Source organism: Mercenaria mercenaria, chromosome 1 (genome assembly GCF_021730395.1).
Source record: "Mercenaria mercenaria strain notata chromosome 1, MADL_Memer_1, whole genome shotgun sequence".
Classification (NCBI taxonomy): domain Eukaryota; kingdom Metazoa; phylum Mollusca; class Bivalvia; order Venerida; family Veneridae; genus Mercenaria; species Mercenaria mercenaria.
Genome location: NC_069361.1, coordinates 63,029,605 through 63,054,903, shown reverse-complemented (window position 1 = coordinate 63,054,903; position 25,299 = coordinate 63,029,605). Strand labels below are relative to the sequence as shown.

At 34.5% G+C, this 25,299-nt stretch overlaps 1 protein-coding gene across 1 annotated transcript in view; it reads right to left on the bottom strand.

The window, feature by feature from the left end:
- LOC123536081 (isthmin-2-like) overlaps positions 1–9,352 on the bottom strand; it is a 28,702-nt gene extending 19,350 nt beyond the window's left edge. The window contains exon 1 of the mRNA XM_045318897.2: positions 7,880–9,352. Coding sequence (XP_045174832.2) covers positions 7,880–8,179 — 300 coding nt within the window. The 5' untranslated portion in view covers positions 8,180–9,352. The remainder of the gene's footprint in view (positions 1–7,879) is intronic.
- Positions 9,353–25,299: the final 15,947 nt, after the last annotated feature.

The window sequence follows — 25,299 nt, the reverse complement described above, 5'->3', positions numbered from 1 at the left end:
TAATCTCATTAAAATTAATGTTATTACATTTTTTCAAACTCGGGAATATAGTTAAATTCAATGTTATTGTTTACATGTTGCGTTTTGTAAATTATTTCATTTGGAAAATGCGTAGATAAAGAGATATCCGTAGTAGGGGTGGGGGGGGGGGGGGAAATAACGAAAATACTCAATGTATTTCATGGCCGTTTAGCCGAAATAAAATAAAACGGAACGGTCAAAGTTCTTGATTTTTAAATATATTCTTCTTTAATCATTTCTGAACAAGAAAATAAAATAAAAATAGGGGGTCTTCACGGCAGATTTTTTGCAAATTTACTTTTTATTTGTTTTGGTAAAGTAAATTTTGTGACGTTGATGCACAATGACAGTGTTAACGTCGCGCAAACGCTGGTGTCATTATGTCTTTTATTGATATAAACAGGACCTTCAGAGTTCACAAAAATCTTTAGAATCGTTTTTATTTGAATATATTCACATGATGTACATTGTTGCGTATTTTGCAGTCAAAGTATATTATCTAGTAATATATATCAGAGTCAGTTAGAGCTACTTGCCCACAGTTTCGGTGAAATTTTTCAACATGTTCATGTTCACCAAGTTTGGCACAAAATGTGAATATGTCGCGCTAAAACATGTACTGTAACTACTGAATATGGTATAAGTGGTTAAATTTTTATGAAAATGTTTAATCTTGCATAACTCGCGTATCTGGCTCCGTATTTAAGGGTTAGTAAAGTGTTGGGGGGACGGGGGTGGGGGTGTAGAAAAAATCTTATCAGTTTATCCGCTATGAATTAAAACGGAGCTGTCAAAATTCTTTATTTTCAAACATAGGTTTCTTTAATTATTCCCCGACAAGAAAATAGAAAAAAGAGTAATTTGCAAATTTACATTGAGCCGCGCCATGTGAAAAAAACATTGTGGCTTTCGACCAGCATGGATACAGTCGAGCCTGCGCATCCGCGCAGTCTCGTCAAGACTCCATGCTGTTCGCTTTCAAAGCCTATTGCAATTAGAGAAACTGTTAGCGAACAGCATGGATCCTGACCAGACTGCGCGGATGCAAAACCATTATGTTGGTTTTTCTCATGGCGCGGCTCATTTTACTTTTTGTATGAAATGTTTAAGTGCGAAACTGAACGACATTCCTTATTGTGTATTATATTTATTGCTTTTTAAACCTATATTGAATATTTTCAATAAATAAAATCATGGAATCTTAAGCAGATGATGGATAAATGAGATAATGCCTCTTAAGGTAAAAATGAACTTCAGTCTGTGAACTTGAAACCGTTACTTGAATAAAGCTCATTTTGGTGCCGCTTAGTGCATTAAATTTACAACGTCAACGTGAATGCACAATGCAAACCGTTGTGAGGGAAAACTTGCTTCAAAATGACAGAAAAAAAAATAAAACTCTAACTCATTTCGCTTCAAAACATTCAGAAAATAATATAAAACAGATACAGTCGAAGCAGACGATATTTTAGGATGGAAAGATGGAAGAAGGGTGGTTTAACTGAGGCTACTGTTGCGAAAGGTTTAGAGGCATGCGTTCATTGTTCAGACCCGCTGTTTCTGTCAGATGTTTTCAAGGAAACGCACTTTCGACATGGTTCACTGTTGTACATACAAAAAGTTTCGATTATAGAATTTTGGCGGCAAATTGGGATCATTCTTATTTGAAGAAGGGTTTATTCCAAAATCGAAGTATGGTATTCCAGTGCTGAATGTAATATCAAAAAAGTAACCACTATGACTTCATCTCGTGCATTTCTTTTGGTGTTTCAAAAATTTTAAAAGACGGATAAAACTAAGAAATAAATAAAAGCACCATTTACATGTACTTTGAAATGTTTTCGCCAGAATGCTGAAAACAAAATATTTGACTGGTATTTTGTGTAAAAGTGCATTTTGACGCAGATGCGAATAAAGTCGGATATTTCAGGACTGCAACTCCCTGCAGACCTGGAACGCCTGTATAAATTACAGACCCCGGTATATACCGGATTCAAGCAATTTGAATGAAAATTATCCTTAATGTATATATTTTGTGACCATTGTAATACTATCTCTAACCTTTTGTCAGTATATTATACATATTATACACTAAATGCATGCTGTCGTACAAAAATTGGCATATTTTTGCCTTGCGCTCCGATTGATAATCAGTTCAGTACATGCGCAGAAGACCGCTCAAGCTATGACAGACTTCAACAAGTCAAATGGTTTATCGCGGCCAGAAATTTGTACAAACCGGACAGTAGTTGCGCAGGAAAGAAGCGTCCGATCTCGTTTTTTTGCATTCTGGGACAGTTTTATGGACTAACCTGTTAAATTTGGGAAAATGATAAAATTAAGCTTTCTTGAAGGTAAAATTCTTAGTTTCTTTTAGATAAATAATATGAATTATGTCGGGGTCGTATGTAGCAGCAGCCGCATATACTTAACATGCTGTCCTAATGTTGCCTTTTTCGAAAAACATTTTCTTTCCTTCTTGTCTTCTTTCCTTTTTTAAAGATTTTCCAGAGGGGGTCCGGACCCACGGTCCCCTCCCCCCCCCCCCCCCCTCCCCCTCTGGATCCGCGCATGGTGACATATCATGCTTTCTGTTTATGCAGGTAAACTTGTGTTTGGTTAAATTTCAACAGAGCACAATTGTCTGAACAGTGTACAATCTCATTACTGTTTTTTTCAGGCAAGGGTGGAAAAAAGTGGTAAACAATGAAAGCAGTAACAGTTTTATTAAAAAAAAATAAACAATGAAACAAACATTTCCAACATCTTTGAACGGTTCAAAAATCCCATGTTAAACATACGATAAAGCCCGAAACGCGTGAAAATGTTCCGAATGTAAATCGGGTGAAGAAGCCGCTCGATTATGCGTCTAGATTGATTAAACTGGGCGAGTCTACTTACTTATTACTTGAGGATGAAAAAAACGTGTTTTTTAAATGTTGCTCTTAAACAAGGGTGGCGGTTGAACTACTAAAAGTACAACAACAGTTAATTCACAACAAATCGTAGGGTATGTTTTATAATCAGTAGAAGCTAGTCGTATTTACGCTTATGAGACCTGTTTCACCCATAAGTAAAGAATTCACAGGTCCATCATGAAATATTTTCCCCAGCGCTCATATACTTGTCCTATTCAAAATGATCAATGAGCAACACTGCATAAAGAATGTCCGTGACATTGAGCGCAAAGTGAACAGAAGTTACGATATGCAAGCATCAAATGGGGATTTTACATTTATGCGTTTTGAAGCGTCTTGTCAGATTTTTCTGTTGATTTTATTTTCACAGTTTTGCATATCATGGATCACAAATGTATCATAATTAAAATGATTATAGTGAAGTCTACAAGCAACCACCGACTGGATATATTCCTTAATGAATTACTGTGATCATTGCGTTGGAGATCCACGGCTTAAAATGTACCATGAATTGATTACAGTGAAGTCTTCATGCATTAAGTTAGCTCTAAAACTGTTTCAAAAGTGGATAAAACAATTTAGCAGATGCGTATTGTTTGCACGCAATGCTAATTACGACGCCAGTATTCAGAAATCCATGTGAATATAGACTCTGTTCTTGCAGACAGTCTAATAGAATTTGAGGCAGGCTGAAATTTTAATACCCTGACAGAAACGGCAAGCGTGTCCGTGGTCATCATTTTAAATGACATTTTACATAATAATATGAACAAAATAATTAGCGTCTTTAAGGAAATTGTTGAACTGACATTGAAGTATATTTCTAAATGACAAACTTAGATTGAAAATTACTTAACACTGTAAATAATGTGAATCTATTTAATAAAAATATTTCATTTTTCTGTACTTTCATCATCCTGTATATACAAAAATGTATCTTTAAAGGACATAATGAACAAAATGTTTGTGTGACGTTAACCGTTGCCATAAATGACGTATCAACGTCACAATATTTACATTACCAAAACAAATAAAAAGTAAATTTACAAAAAATCTGCCGTAAAGACCCCCTATTTTTATTTTATTTTCTTGTTCAGGAATGATTAAAGAAGAATATATTTGAAAATCAAGAACTTTGACCGTTCCGTTTTATTTTATTTCGGCTAAACGGCCATGAAACACATTGAATATTTTCGCCATTTTTCCCCCACCCCTACTACGGATATCTCTTTATTTAAGCATTTTCTAAATGAAATAATTTACAAAATGCAACATGTAAACAATAACATTGAATTTAGCTATATTCCTGAGTTTGAAAAAATGTAATAACTTTAATTTTAATGAGATTATTACAGAAAAACGGCGTTTTCCCTTGAAAAATACATGTGCCGCTAGGTGGCGCTCTTCAAAGGAAATATGGACTCGGAACGATTTTCTTTTTCCTCAAAATGAAAGACAGGTTATTTTAGTACATACAGACTTAATATCAGTCTTATATCTCATACTTAGAAATTTTGGTAGAAACCCCGCGAATCACCTTAAAAAAAGCATGCCGCTTCCCGTGAAACTAGTTTGATAGTCGGTGCCAAATATCAGCGCATTCTTTGAAAATAACATTTGTATGCAAAGGAACAAGTTTTTTTTACAGTAAAGAGCCAACCTGGCACTAATTTCACGAAAAAATTAAATAATTACTTAGTTATGTTAATTTAAAATCGTGCTATTGCTTTTAGGTTATGGTTCTAATGTTTTTTTTCTATAACAATGTATTTATATCTAAATTATACTGTGGTTAGTAGTATTTGTCTGCAGTACTCATTTCAGTCACACAATGGTAATTCTATTTAAGCATGATATAACTAACTTAAAGGCCTAGATTTTGGCAGTGGGCCAAGGGATTTCTGTCTTCACCAGCACAGTTGGGGGCTAATGACCATCACAGTATGGTTCCAATAAACAAGGGTCATTGTTTATTGGAGAGACAGTCTACCTTACAAGTGTATGAATTAGTGAGAAGGGAAACAATGTAATTTATTTTAAATTAATGAATAATTTATAACATTTAAAGTTATGCTATTTTTTGCATTTTTATGTAAAGAAAAATATTGTTGATCAAACACAATAATAAAATTATCAGAAACTTATTTTCACAATAATGAAATAACGAGAAACTTACTTAAAGAAATATGCAAGTTTTTATTTTTTCAAATTATGTCTGGAGAATTGTGATATTTCAGAAAAATGTAACTTTTACTCATTTAAAGCTTGCAGAGTACTGTAAATAACATTTGTCAAAAATTGAAAACAGAATGTGCATTTCAAAGTTACAAAGCAAAGCATGAAAAAAAGTCACTTTTGGCAACATACTGAAAATGAAAATCAAGTATAGATGGAACACATTGATTTTATATTATATGGTTTGTCAGCACAAAGAAGTTTTCACTATACTTGTGTTTTATGATCATTATTATTTTCAGTATTATTACTGTATCTTTTATAATCCTATATGTAATATAATAATAATGATAATAATAATAATAACAATAATTGTGATTATTTTTTATTATTATTATAATCATTACTATAACATTAAAGTAATAGTTATTATCATCTATATAATATCAAAATAATAATTATTTTTATTATCATTCCACATTCACTGAAGAAAAATTAATTTCTTTCAACTCCACTGCACACATCTTCATGGTCTAGCTGGGGTCCCTGCTGTGCTAATTGCCCTCTAATCTGTTACTGTTACATAATCGCTGATAAGCAGCAGATAAGATGGGAGTTGTATATTGGATTTGGGGGGGGGGGGGGGGGGGGGGGGGGGGGGGTACACTTATATAGTAGTGAATCTAGGCCTTTAAGTATTTGCAAAAGTATATTTCTTATTTCTATACTTTGGTTTCTGTAAAATTCAGAAATGTTGTGTTTTGATCTATGAAATAGTCATAATATTATACAGTTCTGATACACATGTAGTCAGAAAAGTCAACACTGAAGACTCATAAAGGGCAAAATCAAGCATCTGAAATAACAGACTTAGCTAAGCAATTACTCAAGTGTTTATCATGAAATTTGGGCCCTTAGTTTTAAATAACAAGACAAAATATGAAATATATTTTTTTATAATTTAATATTTACATGAAAACATCTCAGGCAAAAAAAAACGAAAAAAAAAAAAACAAACTTGAAACAAAGGTAATTAATAACAAGTTAAGTCTTAATATTCAGGGCAATTTTATTTATATACTTTTTAGGTAAATAAAAAATCTGAATAGAATGTAAATATTATCGCATTTAATTAAAGTTAATCTTTGGAAATTCTATTGCCGGTCGATATTCGGCATATTTTCAAATACCACCCAACACTGTAATACCTTCTGTAATTAAGTCATTTACTTTTTTCTTCATCTGCAGAACATTTCGGTAGACCACACGGCTACACAATAGTTCTACAAATTGTATTCTGTTATCTTTATTTGATTTATTTCTCGTTTTCCTTTGAAATGCTATCTTCATTGAGGTTTTCTGTCAAACATTTAACAGGTGTGTTCTTGGAGTACTTACCTTTCTTAATCATTCCCTCCCTTTCGTAATGAATGAGCTTGGAACTGGTATAAAACATCAAAGGAGAAAGTGCGAGATTACCGCTTTGAGATAACAAACTAATTAATATTACTTATTTATGTATTATGAATGAAACAGTACACCGGCATTTATTTATTTACTTATTTATTTTGTTGGGTTTTACGTTACACCGACAAAATTTAAGGTCATATGGCGGCTTTCCAGCTTGTCATGTTGGGACGAAGACCTAGGTACCTCCCCGCACATTACTTCATCACGGGCGGGCACCCGGGCAGAACCACCTACCTGTTTGACTTCCCCACATGCAGAAATCTACACTACAAGGATGGTATCGGACCGACTGCGGTTGAGAGCAAGTCATTCAAGGTCAGCAACCTAATCGCTCGGCCCCGCAGAGGCCTCTCAGTGTACTAGAACAATTTTTAAAAGCAAAACGTCTAAATGATAAAAAAAATATCGAAGGAAAATTATATTTTATCATTTGTAACTTCATAGAACACGTACTACAGGTCAGTCGCATATTTAGTCTAAATGTTCAAATAAACCAGAACTCAAACTCGCCCTAGATTAAACTGCGCATGTCACTGGGCATTATTTAAAGCTGCATAGCGCTTAAGTTTTAAGAACAACATGTACACATAAAGAAAGCATGTGTGTAAGAGAAGCTGCTGCTTCTGTTATTATTGGTCACCAACCATGAAGAACCGCGCCCATCAACAGAATATAACTGCGGAAACAGCCAAATTAAAAACACGTACTTTTATCTTCCCACATGATTTCCTGGACAGTGTTCGCACTTGGTAACCTCTTCGAAACAAGTTTCCAAGCAACGACAGTGTAATCGTACATTTCTTCTTTCTGTTATTTAATGCAGGAATTATGCAATAAATTCCCAGACTTGTCTGAAATGCTCACTAAAATATAACTCATTCTACTTAAAATTGAATACAGTGCCCGATGAAAAGAATGTTCTCGCTATGTTCCGAATGCTCCCGATACTGAATTTTATTTGTCATCTAAAATTCTTCAACTCTGTGGAATTTATGTAATAACTGTTTTACTTGCGGATATATTTGGAGCGTACTGAATCTTGTAATTTTTGAAAAACATTGATAGCTTCACAATAGGCCATGAATAAAAAACAATTAAAAAAAAAAACCAACATTTAAACCTTTTTTTTTCTGACTGCCGATACTGCAAAGTGGTGTCGTTTTCTTAATAGCACAGAAAATGCACGTTTCTTCCAACGAGGTAGAAATTAAGACTATGGATAATTAAAGGGTCTACATCGCGATGATGAATATAATACGGTTTGTGGAAGATAAAAATATGAAGATAGTATTTACCTGTAGGCCTACGGTGACATTTTGTGCTCCAGAGTTATTCCATGTGACATTATTTATCCCTGAGTGACCATAATTTGCAGATATAGTCCAAGCACAGTACCCAATAAATATCACAAGAAAACACATATTTAGTTTTTGTAATACTTTCAAAAATAATTTGTATCTCCTTTTCCTTGGACTGAGATTCTCAGTTGCAGACGACAATGTTTCCACGCGCTCGGTGTCGTCTGCTTGGCCGCCATCTTCAACGTTGCCCTCTCCACTGACCGCGCTCGCTGCGACGTTCTCTCCGCACCTCATTAGCGCTGTTTTCCTTTGATCCCGCTAACAATATAGATATTACAATATCAAACAGGTAACCCGCTTCGCGAATTGTGAAAAATCTCAAAAGTCGTAAACACTAGGCGAAATACTGTCGTAATATGCCTTTGTTCGCTTCTTTTCATGGTTTCCATTATATCATTATTTAGTCCAGAGTTTTGTATTGCTAACAAGTTTCACTTTTTCATAATTTGGTCAATTTATGATGTGAGGTTTAGGTACGAGTTTGCATGATTAAAGGACATCGAATAGGTGATTAGTGTCTTATCTATGAAATTTACCTCGTACATTTTTATAAAATCATTTGAAGTATATATCGAAGTTATAATCTGCATCGATAAAGCCTGACTGAAATATTGTGTGCGGGTGGTTGATTTATCTGACCTATAAAAATCATCTAAAATACGCTCCTAGCTAAAAACTGTTATTTCCTTTCATCCTCATTCCAACGAACGAAAATAATCAGAGAAGTTCAAAAGCCAATCTATGATTAAGCCCAATCACGCCACAAAACCTCTTTCCTCACATGCAGTTATTTCTTCTAAAAAAAAAAAACTCACCCGGAGACTTCAAACTGAATTCTCAAATACATTTATCACAATTAAATAAAACTTACTTTACGCTTGTCCAAGCCTCTTCTCTTAAAAACATCAGAGAAAACTCTTTTATAAATGAATTCCAAAATTTACACTTTTATCTCCTCAAAAACCATTAAACTGCAATTCAGCTGTCATCAATGTTCACATATCTTCCACATTTCAAACGTTTCTTTCTATCTGTTAACGTTGTGTTTTTTATAATGTTTATGTTAAGACTTGAGAGGTTTTAATCGCCAAACTAATAATCTCAGCAAGTGTATCTGACATATGAATGCTGTTCACATTTCCTCAAAGTCGTTCTCAAGTTTGTTCCACTTACGGTTGTCGTAAAAGACGAGATTCTTTTTCTAAAAAAAATCCAAGGGTATTACTTTTTTGTCCTGTTTATGTCTGCTATTGGAGAATGTCAGTATAGATGGTCTTCTGATGTAAATATAAGATAATGAAAAATATTTTTAAAACTGCTGTGATTTTACAAATTCAATTTTTCAGGAAATATATTTTTTTCAATAGAATATACGTTCAAACGTGCTTTAATATTTCCAATTATGTACAGCAATCAAATCCAAACAGTTTTTTGTAAAAAAAAAAGCAGATATAAGAAAAAAGAAAGAAAAATAAATAAATAAAATAATAATAATAATAATAATAAATAAATAAATAAAAATAAATAAATAAATAAAAACGGTGCTAGTTTTAAAAAGTTTTTCAGTACTTTCACCATTAGAGGTGTCAAGTACATGACGGAGTGTTCTGATAAAAGAAACTGAATATTTTAAACCAATAAGAAAAAGAATAATATAAGTCAAGAGATGTGCTAGTAATTCCAACTTATACTTATTTCAATGCCTTCTTGATACGAATCACAAAATATAAATACTTTACCAAACAAAAAGAACATTTAAAACACTCTGAAAACGACATCAGCAGCAGTTACAGCAACAACATCAACAATAACACCAACAATGAAAACATTTGAGTATATATGTATTATTAACAAGAACGTATTTTTCCATGCACTGTAAACGCTTAATATAATGTCTGATAATTTATACCTTATTTTCTCTTTATTATCAAATATGTACAACTGGCTAGTAATTTCCACTTACAATGTGCATGTTTGTATTTATTCCAAACAATTAATTTCTGTTTCAGAAAACAAAATCTACACATATAAGTTTGCAAGAAAGCAGCTTACTTTAATAAATACCGTTAGTTGCTTCAATATATGCTAAACTGAGAATGTATCTCCGACATATATTTTTCTTCTGAAACATTACACATTTGTATTATATTAGAGCACCAGACACACCGAACTGTCAATCCTAAGTTCATTCAAAATTTTATCCCGCTCTAACTTTAATCGGATTCAAAGTGATAAACATAAAACTTCAAATAATTAAAACAGATGAAACTTCTATGATATTTTTTGGCTAATTTCACATTGCGTTTTGAATATTAACTAGCCATATCACCAATTAAAAGAACTATCTTGTATTATACGTATCTATAATTGCACAATTAAATCATGAAAACACCAAGAACAATATTTTTTCTGTTTAAAAAAATAAAAATTTATAATGAAACATGTTATTTTATTGAAACACGTAATCAGTTTGAAACGCGTTATTACAAAGAACTGAAACACGTTATTACACTGAAACACCTTATTCAACTGGAACACGTTATTACACTGAAACAGGTTACTAGATTGAAACGCGTTATAACACTGAAACGCGTTATTAAATTGAAACACATTATCAGTTTGAAACGCGTTATTACACTGAACTGATACATGTTATTAAACTGAAAAACATGATCAAACTGAAACAGGTTATTAAACTGAAACACGTTATTACACTGAAACAGGTTATTAAACTGAAACACGTTATTACACTGAAACAGGTTATTGAATTAAAACACGTTATTATCCTGAAACACCTTATTAAACTGAAACACGTCTTTACACTGAAATAGGTTATCAAATTGAAACGCGTTATTACACTGAAATGCGTTATTAAATCTGAGCACGTTATTTCACTAAAACACTTCATTAAATTGAAGTGCGTTATTACTCTGAAACATGTTATTACACTGATACGAAAAACAAAGAAGACAAAAACTCGCAAAACTTTGTCATTTGAATTTAGACGGAACCGTATCCTTAAAATGCATTCCAATAAACTTTGCACAATCACGAGTGTAATTTTTTTGCTCCTGTCATTTCTTAAAAAAAAAAAAACTTCATAAATTCACAAGATTTATATATTGATTAGTCACAGATCTAAAACGTGCTCTCACGTGCAAGATGTACGTCTGGTATTGGCTACAGAACACCTCAATACAAATTTGTATATATCATGGTCTCATACTGATACCAGTAGCAAAAATTAGCGTGTAGTTTAAACTAAGTGATACAGGGAACATGCACCATCATGCATGATTTATCAGTAGCAATGATAAGCAGTTTGATTTTATGCGTTTTTTTTCTAAAGTTCAACAAAAAGTAAGAGAAATAAATGGCTTATTTACGGAAAAGCATTAGTGCCAGGTGCGTTGTATTCATTTACTCGAAATTTCGGGATCTTAACTCGAAATTTGACTCATTAACTAGAAATTTTGAAATAGCAAAACGGAATTAATATCTTCAAATTTCGACTAAGTATCTCGAAATTTCGAGCTAGTTAACACGTGCCCCCAAATTTCAAGTGAGTATCTCGAAATTTCAAGTTATTTGATACAGAACAACATACTTATGACACAAATGCTCTGAAATGTTCTGTTTTTATGTAACAGTTTTCAGTGTTATTATTTAGTTTCGTTTTGCTTCAATTTATTACATATTTCTTTTATCACTTACGTTAAGAAATGTATTAAAGGTTTCTATAATACAGTTCAATTACTCATATCAACAGGCAAAAGGCCCTTCACTCACTATTTTTGCTGAGCCGAGAAAAAGTAATGTACTGATTTTGGAATTCTGTAAGAGAAGTAGGTACATATCTGTTGAAACAAAACATGAAGAAGTTTGGCCTTAAACTGAAATCATAAGACAGGTTAGAGTCAGTCGGATGATTTATCCAACCAGTTGTTGTTATTCCGTCAAAGTGCCAATCGTTTTAATCTACATATATAAACCATTTGTTTTTCGTCCAATTATCCAAATACTTCAAGCGGCAAATGCATCTTGGGACCTCCTTTCTGCAAAGTACGTGAACTATTCTGGTCAGTGAGAGAGAATGACCGATAGTGCTATGATAATAACATGTGCTGTGTATTTTAATTAGCATCTGCATTTATCTATAACTTACTTAAGAAATGAAGCATGGTTTAGTTGCAAGTTCACATCAGAGTGTAAACTTAGTCTAGGACTAATGAATTTTTTTTCCCGTATTTTTATAGATTTAGATTATTTAAATGGCATTATATCCTAGGGTCCAATATTATAGTACTATAATTTTTGACATTCATCGATTCTAAGCAAAATTTCAGAACTGACTGGCTTTTGTCTCTATGAACATAAAAAAAGAAAAAAATCATAGAAGTATCTTAATTATCAGTCTAGTGGCTAGTCTAATCAGAGTGTAAACTGAAGTATATTGGCGTATCTAAAGTGACAGGGGCCAGTTTCATATTGTGTCCCGTACGTTTTCTGCATAAGATAGGTAGATGTATCTTAAAGGCATTTATATGTAACTGGTTATTTATGATGTTTATAGAACTAAGGATTCCTTTGGGCGATTGAATCGATTTTCTAGCTCGGCTCTAAAATCCTTACCCGAGGTAACTGAAATCAAACGAAACAGAAACGGTCATACATCCATGTAGACTCAGCTTGAATTTTGTGGAAAAAATACATAGGTCATTTGCAGATATTATGCGGGACAGACCCCGCTAAGTTTGCAATTTGGGCCACTTTTGCTTCAAAATTTTATGTCATGAAACCAAAAATTTTACCAGTTTTTATGATAAAAACAACGGAATCAGCAGTCTGAAAATGTCACTTGATGAAGTGCTAAGGATATGCAATATATTTGCTCTACTCTTTCCATTTTTTTTTACAAGTTAGTGGAATCTTTAAATTTAATGCCACTTGCCTCCTAAAGTGTTTTCTGCCTCCATGCGTACTTTAAACACAGCAATGTTTGTTTTCGTATCTAAAAAAGACATGATCCGTGTCTATATTTTCATTTTTACTTTCTACTACGTTCATTTCACATAAATGACATAATCATCGTCTGACGGCGACTTTTGGGAAAGCAAATATCGCTGCATCACAACGCACACTGTCCGGTTCTTGTACGGGTCATAGACCACCAATTCAAAGACAGTACCGGAAACCTACTGGGAATAAAGGTCACAACCAGTTAAATAGTTTTCCCTATATATTATATATAAAATTGACATTTTTAAAGAGCTACCAAACATAGCTAGACCCATTTCAGAGAATAAATCCTTACCTCATTTTAAAAAGTTATGATAAAACTAATATAAAAAGAAGAGAAAAGTAGGGATCATGTATCTTCTAAGAGAGATTTCTCTGGTCACATTTGCTAACCGTGAACTGACATCAAAATCACACTGCTGTGACCTGGAAGTACTACTCATACTACAACTGAGATTCACTTCACCAAATACAACCTGCTCTCCCATTTTTTCTACCAAAATGTCACAAATACATCCACAATGAAATTTAAACAGAAACTAGCTTTAATTTAGACCTCTGTTGCCATGCCAAGTGAAAAATTAGTGTTCAAATACCTGGCAGCCATAACGCGACTAGACCAGATGGCTCCCACGCTGGGTCCTTTAGTTTAGTTAGGCCTAAAGGCAATACGGCTTCACTTTGCCAGATAATAAAAAAAAGAGATGATTTTTTTTGGTGGGGGGTGGGGGGGGGGGGTGCAAAATTCAACCTTTTTTTACTGCGTTTGTTGTATTGATTTTACATTTTGACAAAATAATGACATAATGCTACATTACGATGTGTATCGAATAAAAATTTAACGTCTTTTTCCATGCCAACGATGTAAACAGGGGGTGGGGGTGTCATATCATTCATGCCAAAATTCAAATACTTACTCAATATTACTCTAATAAGCATCACATTTCATTTGTTTCTCATTCGTTATTTTGGTGGAAGTATGACAGTTCTTGAAAACAAAGATTAGATATACATTTCGACTTTTGGAAAGCATGACATTTTAATAGAACGTTGTTATTCCCTTCGAGTGGAGTAAACACATATATTATATATGTTTATCGTTGTAAATGCATAAGTAATGTAAATATATTTCATTGGTATCTTACGATCTTTACAGATAATATTTTCCAACGATTTAATTTCAACCCATCCAATCAACATTCAGTTCATTATTTTTTAAATATCGGACTGTGGCTAGCTAGCTCAAAAAAAAGGCCAACACCGAAAATTTCAGTACCGAGCGGAATGTTATGCTAGCGTGACATTGCTGTCAAATGACAAGCTGAATGCTGTGCTGTCCCCACATTGCAGTCAAATGGCGAACTGAATGTTGTGCTGGCTCGACATAAAAAAAATCAAATGGCGGCTAGCTCGACATTACAGTCAAGCAGCGAGCTGGAAGTTTTGCTGTTTCGACAAGATTTCAATGGCGAGGTGAATGTTGTGCTGGCTCGACATAAAAAGTTCAAATGGCGGCTAGCTCGACATTACAGTCATGTAGCAAGCTGAATACTGTGCTGTTTCGACAAGATTTCAAATTGCGAGCTGAATGTTGTGCTGTTTCGACAAGATTTCAAATGCCGAGCTGAATGTTGTACTGTTTCGACAAGATTTCAAATTGCGAGCTGAATGTTGTGCTGGCTCGACATAAAAAACTCAAATGGCGGCTAGCTCGACATTAAAGTCAAGTAGCGAGCTGAATGCTCTGCTGTTTCGACAAGATTTCAAACGGCGAGCTGAATGTTGTGCTGGCTCGGCATAAAAAAAATCAAATGGCGGCTAGCTCGACATTACAGTCATGTAGCAAGCTGAATGTTGTGCTGTTTCGACAAGATTTCAAATGGCGAGCTGAATGTTGTGCTGGCTCGGCATAAAAAAAATCAAATGGCGGCTAGCTCGACATTACAGTCATGTAGCAAGCTGAATGTTGTGCTGTTTCGACAAGATTTCAAATGGCGAGCTGAATGTTGTGCTGGAGTGACATGAGAAAAAACTCAAATGGCGGCTAGATCGACATTACAGTCATGTAGCAAGCTGAATGCTGTGCTGTTTCGACAAGATTTCAAATGGCGAGCTGAATGTTGTACTGGCTCGACATAAAAAAAACTCAGATGGCGGCTAGCTCGACATTACAGTCAAGTAGCAAGCTGAATGCTGTGCTGTTTCGACAAGATTTCAAATGGCGAGCTGAATGTTGTGCTGGCTCGACATAAAAAACTGAAATGGCGGCTAGCTCGACACTATAGCCAAGTAGCAAGCTGAATGCTGTGCTGTTTCGACAATATTTCAAATGGCGAGCAAATGTTGCGCTGTCTCAACATCGCAGTCAAATGGCGAGCTGAATGCTGTGCTGTCTCAACATTGCAGTCAAGTTGCGAATGTCTCTACATTTCAGGAAAATGGCAAGCTGAATGTTGTGAATGATCAACTTTGTAGTCAAATGGCGAGCTGACTGTTGTGCTGTTTCGACATGAAGTCAAATGACCAGCTGAATGTTGTGCTATCTAGACACTGCGGTCAAATAACGAGCTTAATGTTGTGCTGGATTGACATTGAAAAGGGGCTGAATGTTTTTGTAGCTTTACATTGCAGTCAAATGGTGGCTTGAATGTTATGTTGTCTCAACATTGCAATCAAATGTCGAGCTGAATGTTGTGATGTCTCGACATTGCAGTGCAGTTAAATGATGAGCTGAATGTAGTGCTTGTTCGACAATAAAAACTCAAATGGTTGACTGAATGTTCTGCTAACCCGACATTGCAGTAAAATGGCGATATGAGTATTGTGAGGTCTCGGCAGTGCAGTCAAATGGCGAGCTGGATGTTATGCTGGCTCGACCTTAAAAAACTCAGATGGTGGCTTAAATGTTATACTAGCTCGACCTTGCAGTCAAATGGCGAGCTGAATGTTGCACCGTCTCGACATTACAGACAATCGCGAGCTGAATGTTATGTTTGCGTGACATTGCAGTCAAATTTTGTGTTTCATCGACGTTAAAAAACTCAAATGGCTAGCTGAATGTCGAGCTAATTGAAGTAATTACCGTGAGTAGTTTGAGTATATCAAGGACAATTTAAATAAGAAGGTTCTATCTTAATATGCAATAATATTGTCATAAGAAACTTGGCTTTATTATTTTCATACCACAAAATCTAAAACATCAAGTATTCAACTGTGACGGACAAAATGTAGAACGAAAGTTTAAAATATTTTCGTTACACATGCTGAAGGGCATCGGCCGTCGTAAAGATGTAGTACCAACAAAAGTCTTTGTTTCATTTTTCTCTAATATTATAAATCGGTCTAGTTTATTTCTTTCAACCCACTGCCAGTCCTGAACCGTGGAGCGACCACACACATACTCAATTATATATAAACATAAATGTTACCAGACACTTTGAGCTTTAAGATGGACCAGCCCCCACAGAGGACTACTTATCAGCAATAAACATAAATAAAACATGCACTTGGAATTTTAAATTATTTTTCATTTTTTACTAAGTACGATCGGCCTACTCTGCTGGTGAAATTTCCGACTCGTGTTATCAAAACGATCTTATCACATATTTTTAATGGTCGTCTCTAATTCTTAAACAGCAACAAAAATGCAAGTTAAAATTCTCACAGGAAATATCATTAGCAGTATCCTTCTTGACAAACATGAAATAAAGAGATCTTTATCAGCATGTTTTCTATAGTCACAGCTTTGCTCTGAATGTCATTTTCCTCTAGAGTCAGAGATAAGATAATAAGTTAACATTTTCAGAAAGTGCTAATAAAGAGGATATCATTGCAAAGATGTTTACTTTTGAAAGACTTTGAACTTCTCTTGATCATATAGCATTTTGTAAGTTGTTATATGCTAGTATGTCCTGTAATGTTCTAACAATGTTCTTAAAAATACTCGCAAACATTTATTAATTTTTTCAATATATTTATTTACAACAAGTTTGGCCTAGAATGTATGACAATGGAAAATGGTAGAGTGACTGACGATTGGTAAAATGCAAGAAGAATGTAAATTTTCTACATTGTTTCAAAAGTTTTACTACCTTTTGCACAATATTTTAGATATTTATCAGGATACTTCGCTAAAATCATATATCATTAAGTTTGTACTACTAATCACTATCACAGTTCTCACCTTTTATGGGTTTTGAGACAAAAATGTGTAGGCGAGTCGCTAACGTATCTCTCTCGTGTAAACTGTCATAATGCCGGGTGTCTTATAAACTACTAACTCTGTTCTCAACGTGTCCATCTGAACTTTGTAACATTCTGTAAGTTGATGTAATGCTGGTATGTCTTATTAAAGTACCAGCTCTGTTTTAAGTGTCTATGTTGACATTATATCGTTTTGAAAGTTGATATATGTTGGTGTGTACTCAGTTCTAAATGTGTCTATCTTGACCTTATCACATTTTGCAAGTTGATATATTCTGGTATGTCTAATACCTTTTGTTAGATTCACAACCTGAATAGCTCATATCTTCTAATTTCTTCCTGGTAACTACACCATTTCCTTGAAGGTTAAGTCACACCATTTGTCTGTCAATGCATTGACAATTATTTTCATGTCCCCCGATTTAATAATCTGTCTACAAACCAAAGTCTGATAACTTCACAGTGACATCACGTTTGTTTAAGTTTTCTGGACTTATAAAACTAACAAAGTATGTAAAGCAGCTCACATAAACAATAATATTGGGTATATTTTATTGCAACACGTAGCTCATGTGGTAAGCATTGTATGTTTGAAATGTTCACTTTTGCGCCTAGTTTCGAACCAGTAAGTGTGTTGATTTTTTTTTTTTCGTTTTTTTTTTCGAGTTTCTCTTCAGGGTAACACCATAATCATTCAATTTTTCCTGGAATATATAATATATTTAAAGAAATATTATTAAATTAATTTCTGTTTAAAGGTGACCAGTCATCAGCTCTGTGTAAACACATCGTGAATGCATAGTCACGAAAACACTTGGACATTTCGTGCAGGTTAAATTCCTCTCTGTTATATTGCCAGTATTAGTGTAGTCAACATGTCCGAGGCGTCCACGTCTGTTGTTGCAAAGAGAAACATTGTTCAGTATAAGAATGATGCTAAATGCATACTACAAAATGTTCTGAAGGTTATTTCAAGCACCATCATTTTTCCATATTTCAGTTCGTTATTGTATACCGTAGTGCTGTATTATTGCATTTTGAATATTTTCAATTGTCAATTGTTTTGTAACCATTAAATTGAATTAATTCAATTCTTTTATTTCAGGTGTGTAAAGAAGAAAAGCAGGCCGGAAAGCTTCATGTTCTCATCACTTCTCCAGTTGAACGGGCCGCACACTACACAGGTGCCAGCGAATCTACACTTTACAATTACCAGGAGCAGGAGAAAGTGATACAACGAAAGAAGCATTCAGATAGGGTGACACTTGATAGTTTTGACAGAGATTTGTTACACGCACTGTGCAGGAAATACTTGACTACCAAAAGCGGATTCCAACGGTAAAGAACATACGACAAGCTCTTCAAGAAACGATTCATTACGAAGGAGGAGAAAGACATTTGAGACGAACATTGAAAGATTTAGGCTTCATATGGAAGAAAACACATAACAGAGAGAACGGACATCGTTGTTGCTCGTGCAAAATTCCTACGCCGCATAAAAAAGTACCTGGAAGAGGGGCGTCCGATTATTTACATTGATGAAACATTTTTGCATTCTTCCCACACAGTACCGAAAACCTGGCAGTCGAAGGACGTCTCGCTCAAGGTTCCATTCAATAAGGGAAGCCGTCTGATAATTGTCCACGCAGGATCAGAAACTGGATTTGTTCCCGGTGCAGAACTTCTTTTCCATGCGAAATCGTCCAGTGGAGATTATCATGATGAGATGAGCTTCACTATTTTATGAAGACTTAGTGGCTAGATGACAAGCTAATTCCAAACCTGCCAGCAAGATCTGTTCTCGTTGTGGATAATGCACCTTACCACAACATTCAAGCTGATAAGTGTCCCACACAGTTAACAAGGAAGGCTGAAATAAAGGCATGGATGCAAAGGCACAACATACACTACACAGAAGCAATGTTGAAGCCTGAGTTATTGCTACGATGCAAACAACAAAAACATCTTCGACCTTATTAATGAACACCAGGTTACAGCAACATGGACATGATTGTCTCAGACTTCCTGCGTATCATGCCGATTTGAACGCTATAGAGTTGATTTGGGCAAGGATCAAAGGATACATAGAGCGCCGCAATATGTCCTTCAACAAACAAGATGTGTTGCAGCTTACCAGGGAAGCCATTGCATCAGTATCTGCAGAAGACTGGCGGGCATACTGTTTTCATGTGATGAAAGTTGAGAAAAACTACTGGGCTACTGACATAGCAATTGAGACAGAAATTGAGAGACTTTTGATAGAAGTTACGTCTAGTGATGAGGGAACCGACACTGCATCAGAATGTGAATATTATTCCGAGACAGACACTGCATCCGAATCCGAATCAGCCTCTTGTGCTTGAAATGTACTGTTATGATATTTTTGTATTTGTTTGATACATTTGTATGATATAAAAAAAGAAATATATAAATGAAAAGAGAAAAAGAAAAAAATTAAGAAAAAAAATCTTTGAAAAAATGTAATTAAAACATAAATTTAATTTTTTTTTTTTTTAAAAAGTATAAATCACGATGGGATTCGAACCAACGCGACAATGGAAATAAAAAGAATCGCACTGTAAGGCTAACGCTCTACGGCTGGTACTAATCTTCTACTTCAAAGTAAGCGTATTGAGGTCACAATCAAGCCTGAATATTTCTTGTTATGGCAAGAGCATTCAATTAACCACTTATCATTTGAGTCTTAACTCTCTGCCTCATGCTATCGGAAACAACGAAAACTTTGCCGGACATTTGCTGACCAGTTAATGTTTTTGGTATTTTGCTCAATTTAATTTCTTATTGTTGTTCATTTTACACATCTCTGTTTTTTTAGTGAATTAGTTAATCTCAATATATGTTTGGTAGATTATTTTTATTAGCAATGTTTTAATACTAGTATTCTACTGGAATATACTTTTGCAATAACAAACAGGATTTTGTGCCTGAAGTAAGTTTACTGTGACAGCAGCTTAAAACATGTGAAAAGGAAAATGTGAAATAAGTGATATGTTATAAAAATCATGACTCTCTATGTCATATCACAAGGACTAGGGATGAGGAAACACATTTTTGTGTTATCCTTGGTATTGATGTGCATGTCATAGTGTTTTCTTCATGTTCGCCTTTATGTTTACTAGTATGTTTATTACTGCCATGCTGTTCATTTTTACCGAAATAAATCTATCTATGTATCTGTCTGTGTCATGAAGCTCTTTTTCTGATACTACATTTTAACGCTACTTATGATATTCTATTACAAATATCCAATATATAGTCTAGAAGGGGTATATTTCATTATCTTACTGTTTCTGAATATCTATGAACAAAAGTCAAAATTGCTCTGCTGTGAAGTAAATAGAAATGTCAGCTTTTCATTATAAGATACTTTTCACAAATTATGAAATAGTTAATAATGCATTACAATTTATAGCAGTAAAATAAGACTTTCTTTTAGAAAAAAATAATTCAGATACATTATATCGGTTATGCTATGCTTCAATTTATCAGACAACTTTTTTAAACATACGTTATAGTTCACATGCCATTTATTGTCGATTTATTTCTTGACCAGTTTTAGCCGATTTACTTATTTAACAGTTCCTTTCTCCAGATATATGATAGGTAATAAGTTTTCAGACGTTTTTCTTTAATATATCAGAAAATCATGAATGTACACGTGTGAATAGTATACAAGATATTTCTTCCGAGTAATTCTTTCTTTTTTAATACGGTTAATCCTCTATGTCTGTGGTCTTGTAAACACCTGTTTGTATGGCATTGATACACTCTTCAAAGTGACATTTCTGTAGGAGGGTGTGTTCATTCATTAATGTATTTGTTCCTATCATAAATAGTATCAAGGTCTGAGGAAACTTGTGTTACGTGAAAAATTAGTGTCTTTATTTAAGAATCTCTCATTCATAAACCAAAGGGAGACCGTTGAATTATTTTGGATTGGAATTCTTTCATTTGTGTCAAAATAAATCAAGAAATAAAGAAGTTGGTTCTTCAGTAATCTCCAGTCTCAAATGTTCTAACTTAGTGAAAAACAGCGGAAAAGTCGTCCCGTACATTATTTGCTTATTGTCGTTATATTTTCCGGTCCTTTCAGTCAGTCAGGCCAATGTATCTGTTTAAAAGGGTTCTATTGAAGTCGATGCTAGGGGAATAAACGGACCGAGTCTTTGCTTGATTGCAGTTCGATCTCCTTATAGATTTTATTACCCAAAATCGCCTCTCAAGTGTAAATGAAAACAGTGCATATATTATAAGTTGAAAAACTCGAAGGCAATTAGCTGGTCTGTATATCATATTCCACTCCTCTATTATTTTTATAGATGATTCTGAATATTTTGAGCCGTAATGCACAGCTTGAGACAAGTCCTTTTATAAACAGAAAGGTATTGTTCTTTATAAAATAATGAAAATTCAAAAGAATCTAAAAGCGAAATAATTTATCGTCTTACTGGATTCTTATTTTGTATCAAATGCGAATTCTTAATGAAACTGATTACAAACATATCATCACTTTGCGTATGTGAACTTTTGAACGACAACACGATCAAACACTACAAAAGCTTTTTTTCTCAATATTTCAACAAGTAAACCCGGCTGGGAGCAATTGGCAAAATACAAACTTCCTTTGATCTATGATAATGCATAACTTACAAAATCTCCCGTAGTCTAATACAATACTAGCCAAAACATTATATCAACACATTTCACTTTAATCATCAAAAACCCTGTACGTATGTGTATTCTTCCGCCTTCTGTTTAGAGTTAAACTTCTTTGATCTTCAACAATTGAACGATCAACAATTGAACGATTATATAAAGCCATGAAAATGATGTCTTAAAAGTTCAAATGGCTACAAATCACATTTCTTTTTCATCTTCGGATATAATCAGAGTTTCGTTTTGTATGCGTACGCTTGTTTGAAAGATTTTATAGAACTTTTTCAGGCTTTTTTGCTATGCATGCATATACTGAATTTATGATTGGTAAGCTTGTTTAGAACTGAGACCTGCAGATTATTTTACTTCGGGAACGCAAGTTTGGACAATATTTGAGATTTTGGGGGTTTTTGTTTTCCGCACCGATTAAATATTACGTATTATAACATGCTCATTTATAAACTCCATTAAGTTACAGTGGAACCTGAAACGTCAATATTGTTCCATATTGACGTTTAAATTTCATATCAGGTGCGTGACGTCATTTATGACGTCAGTTTCATGCATGTCGTCGCGTTTTGAGGTTATTTAACGACGATATTTTCAATTTTACTCCGGCTAAAGAACACATTTATATCATAATTATATAAGTGTAGTATGTGTATGTAACAAAAAGATTATTAGATGTGTATCTAGAAATATGCACTCGTTTTTTCGCGGAATGATATTGCACTCCTAAAGTCGAGCAATATTTCCGCTGCAGAACTCGTGCATATTTCTCGATACAAATCTAATAACCTATAAGTCTGCACCTTTTTGCCATGCATACATGATGATTTATGGCGATTAGATGCGCCACTGACATTACTCTAAGTGTTTTGGCCGAGTACTTTTTGTTGTTGTTCGTCTTGCAATATACAAATGTAGGCCTATATAGATACTGTAGTGATTTTGATGTGTTTAGGTTATACAGATTTAGTTTTAAGATTTTTCGCCAAGTTAAAACCCCTTAGAATTATGTCATACTTATAGGTTATTACCTTTGTATGGGGAAATATGCACGAGTTCTGCAGCGGAAATTTTGAGCGACTTTTGGAGCGCATTATTCTTTCGCTAAAGAACGAATGCAAAGATAATAACCTTTTTGCATAAATATAATGTAGATATTATGAATTTGTTCAGTAGCCTGAATAAGATTGACAATACTGAACTCAATAAAAGATATGAAATTCAGGCGACAGTGTAATAAAAAATATTGACGTTTCCGGTAGGCTACCATTGTAACTTAAAGGGGAATAGAAAAGAGTATTTATCGACACAAACCGAAACGAACATAAACACAAAGAACGTTCACTGCTTCAATTTTACGAGTGGGATCTGATACGAGTTTCGTACCTTCCCCCTAAGAAAAAGTTAAGAAGCGTTAGTACGGGATCACAAAATGTTGTGTGTTACAATTGGAACACGACGCACGCCACTCGACGTTACACACGATATGACACACGGCAATGTAGGCTAACGCTACACTCGATACGACAGCTGATGTCGCATTGTCGCACTGTCGAATGTCGCGCCTATAACACGAAATGTCGCACTAAATATCGAGAGTCACGTCGCTGTCTCGTGTCGCGTTTTGTTTGGCGTTGTATTGTCGTGTGTCGTGTGTGTCGTGTGTCGTTCTAAGGAAGATGCGGAAACTCAACATGATACCCAATGTGACGCGACACAAGATAACGCGAAGTGACACACTACCTTATATCGCACAAATGTCGCGGAACTGTCTTGTGTTGTCAAGCTATCGAAAATGTGACACACGACATACGAAGCGACAAACGGCAACGCGACGAGACCCACGGTACTATATCGCACAAATGTCACAAAATAAGCAACCCATTACTTGTAATATGAGATATGATTTAGCGGTACTTGTGTATTTTATGATTATGTTAAAAAATAAAGAGAAGGAATCAGTAATAAACAATATATTGATATGTTGAAATTTACGTCGATTTCTTCTGAAAACCCGACAGACACGATGACCATGTTTACGCCGAGTTCACATAAAAGCACATACTTGTCAACACGATGGACATAAAACTGGTATTCGTTTTGATTGCAAATTGCGCATGGTATTCTTGTCTCGTTCCCGTCGAACATGTCTCGTATGTCTCGTGTACTTAACAAGACCACTGTTACTGTAAATGATATATATACAGTGAAAGTCTTTAGAGCAAACACACTATTGGTTTGTTGCGGAGAGGCTTTTTTTTTAATTTAATAAGACTGTACAAATGTGAAAAAAACATAATGCGCCTTTGAAGAATGCTGTCTTTTACACCTGTTAAATTGTATATCTTCTTCCTTTTCCATTATTGAGTATATCTCTTTCTGAACTAACCTGGTCTACACTATTTCTAAAATTGGTTACACGTGACATACTTGAAAGTATGAAACATAAATATAGTTATTCAGTCCCCGAAAGAAAACAACAAAAGACTTTTTGTAAACGAGTTATATCATAACAGGCATGTGCGACCGCTTAGTACGTGCAGTTATCACAAAAATTTTTTATAATGGAATCGCTAAAAAAAAGACCCGGAAACGTTGAAGATTGCATACTAAATTGCAACTATACATAGTTCGCTTTTGTTGCATATAGATGCCTCTACTTGACGGATATGTTGTAATCTATTAAACTTTACGGCTAAAGTCGCGGGTGAGCGCGTCTCCACTGGTTTCAAAATGGCAGAGAAAGATTAGAAAATGTGGACGTGCCTATGGAATTATAGCATTTTCAGTGTTTGTTCTTAATTGTTCTTAATTGCTATTAAAAGGTAGTAAGAACACACAGACCGTCGAGGTATGTGTCTGGATGGTACTATGACCTGTCTGGTCGCCAAAAATACGAGAAAGTATTAGAGCAGTTTCTGTGGGCGGAGCCATATTTTGTATATTCTATATAGTAACTACTTCTTCACCTCCAGCAATAGAAAGCCGTGTGATCTGCTACAGCCGTAACTGAAGTACTTTGGATCACACACATGTGCACACTACCTGATTCTTACTTTACTATACAATTGTAGTTGATCAAATTATGCGCATTTGTTCAGCTCTTGAATCACTGAAGATTGAATCCTGACTGAAGGACGGTCTTGGTAAGGTTTATCTATGTTCTGAATCAAGGGATGTAATGACCTGCACAATTGTAACCCAGGCCAAACGTTTGCTTGGCGAGGATGGGTATCCGAATTGCAACAGGACCGAATACACCTTAACTTAGATGCAAATTTAATTAATCACACTACACAGAAGTCAAGTACAAAACTTAAGGTCAGTCTTAGTTTTTCTTCTTTGAAAGCTATCACGACTAACTGGTTACTATACCAACGACGGAAGGAAAAAAAACAACTAGACTGATGCAATTTCCATTCTGACAAAAGTTTGTCTATTACCAA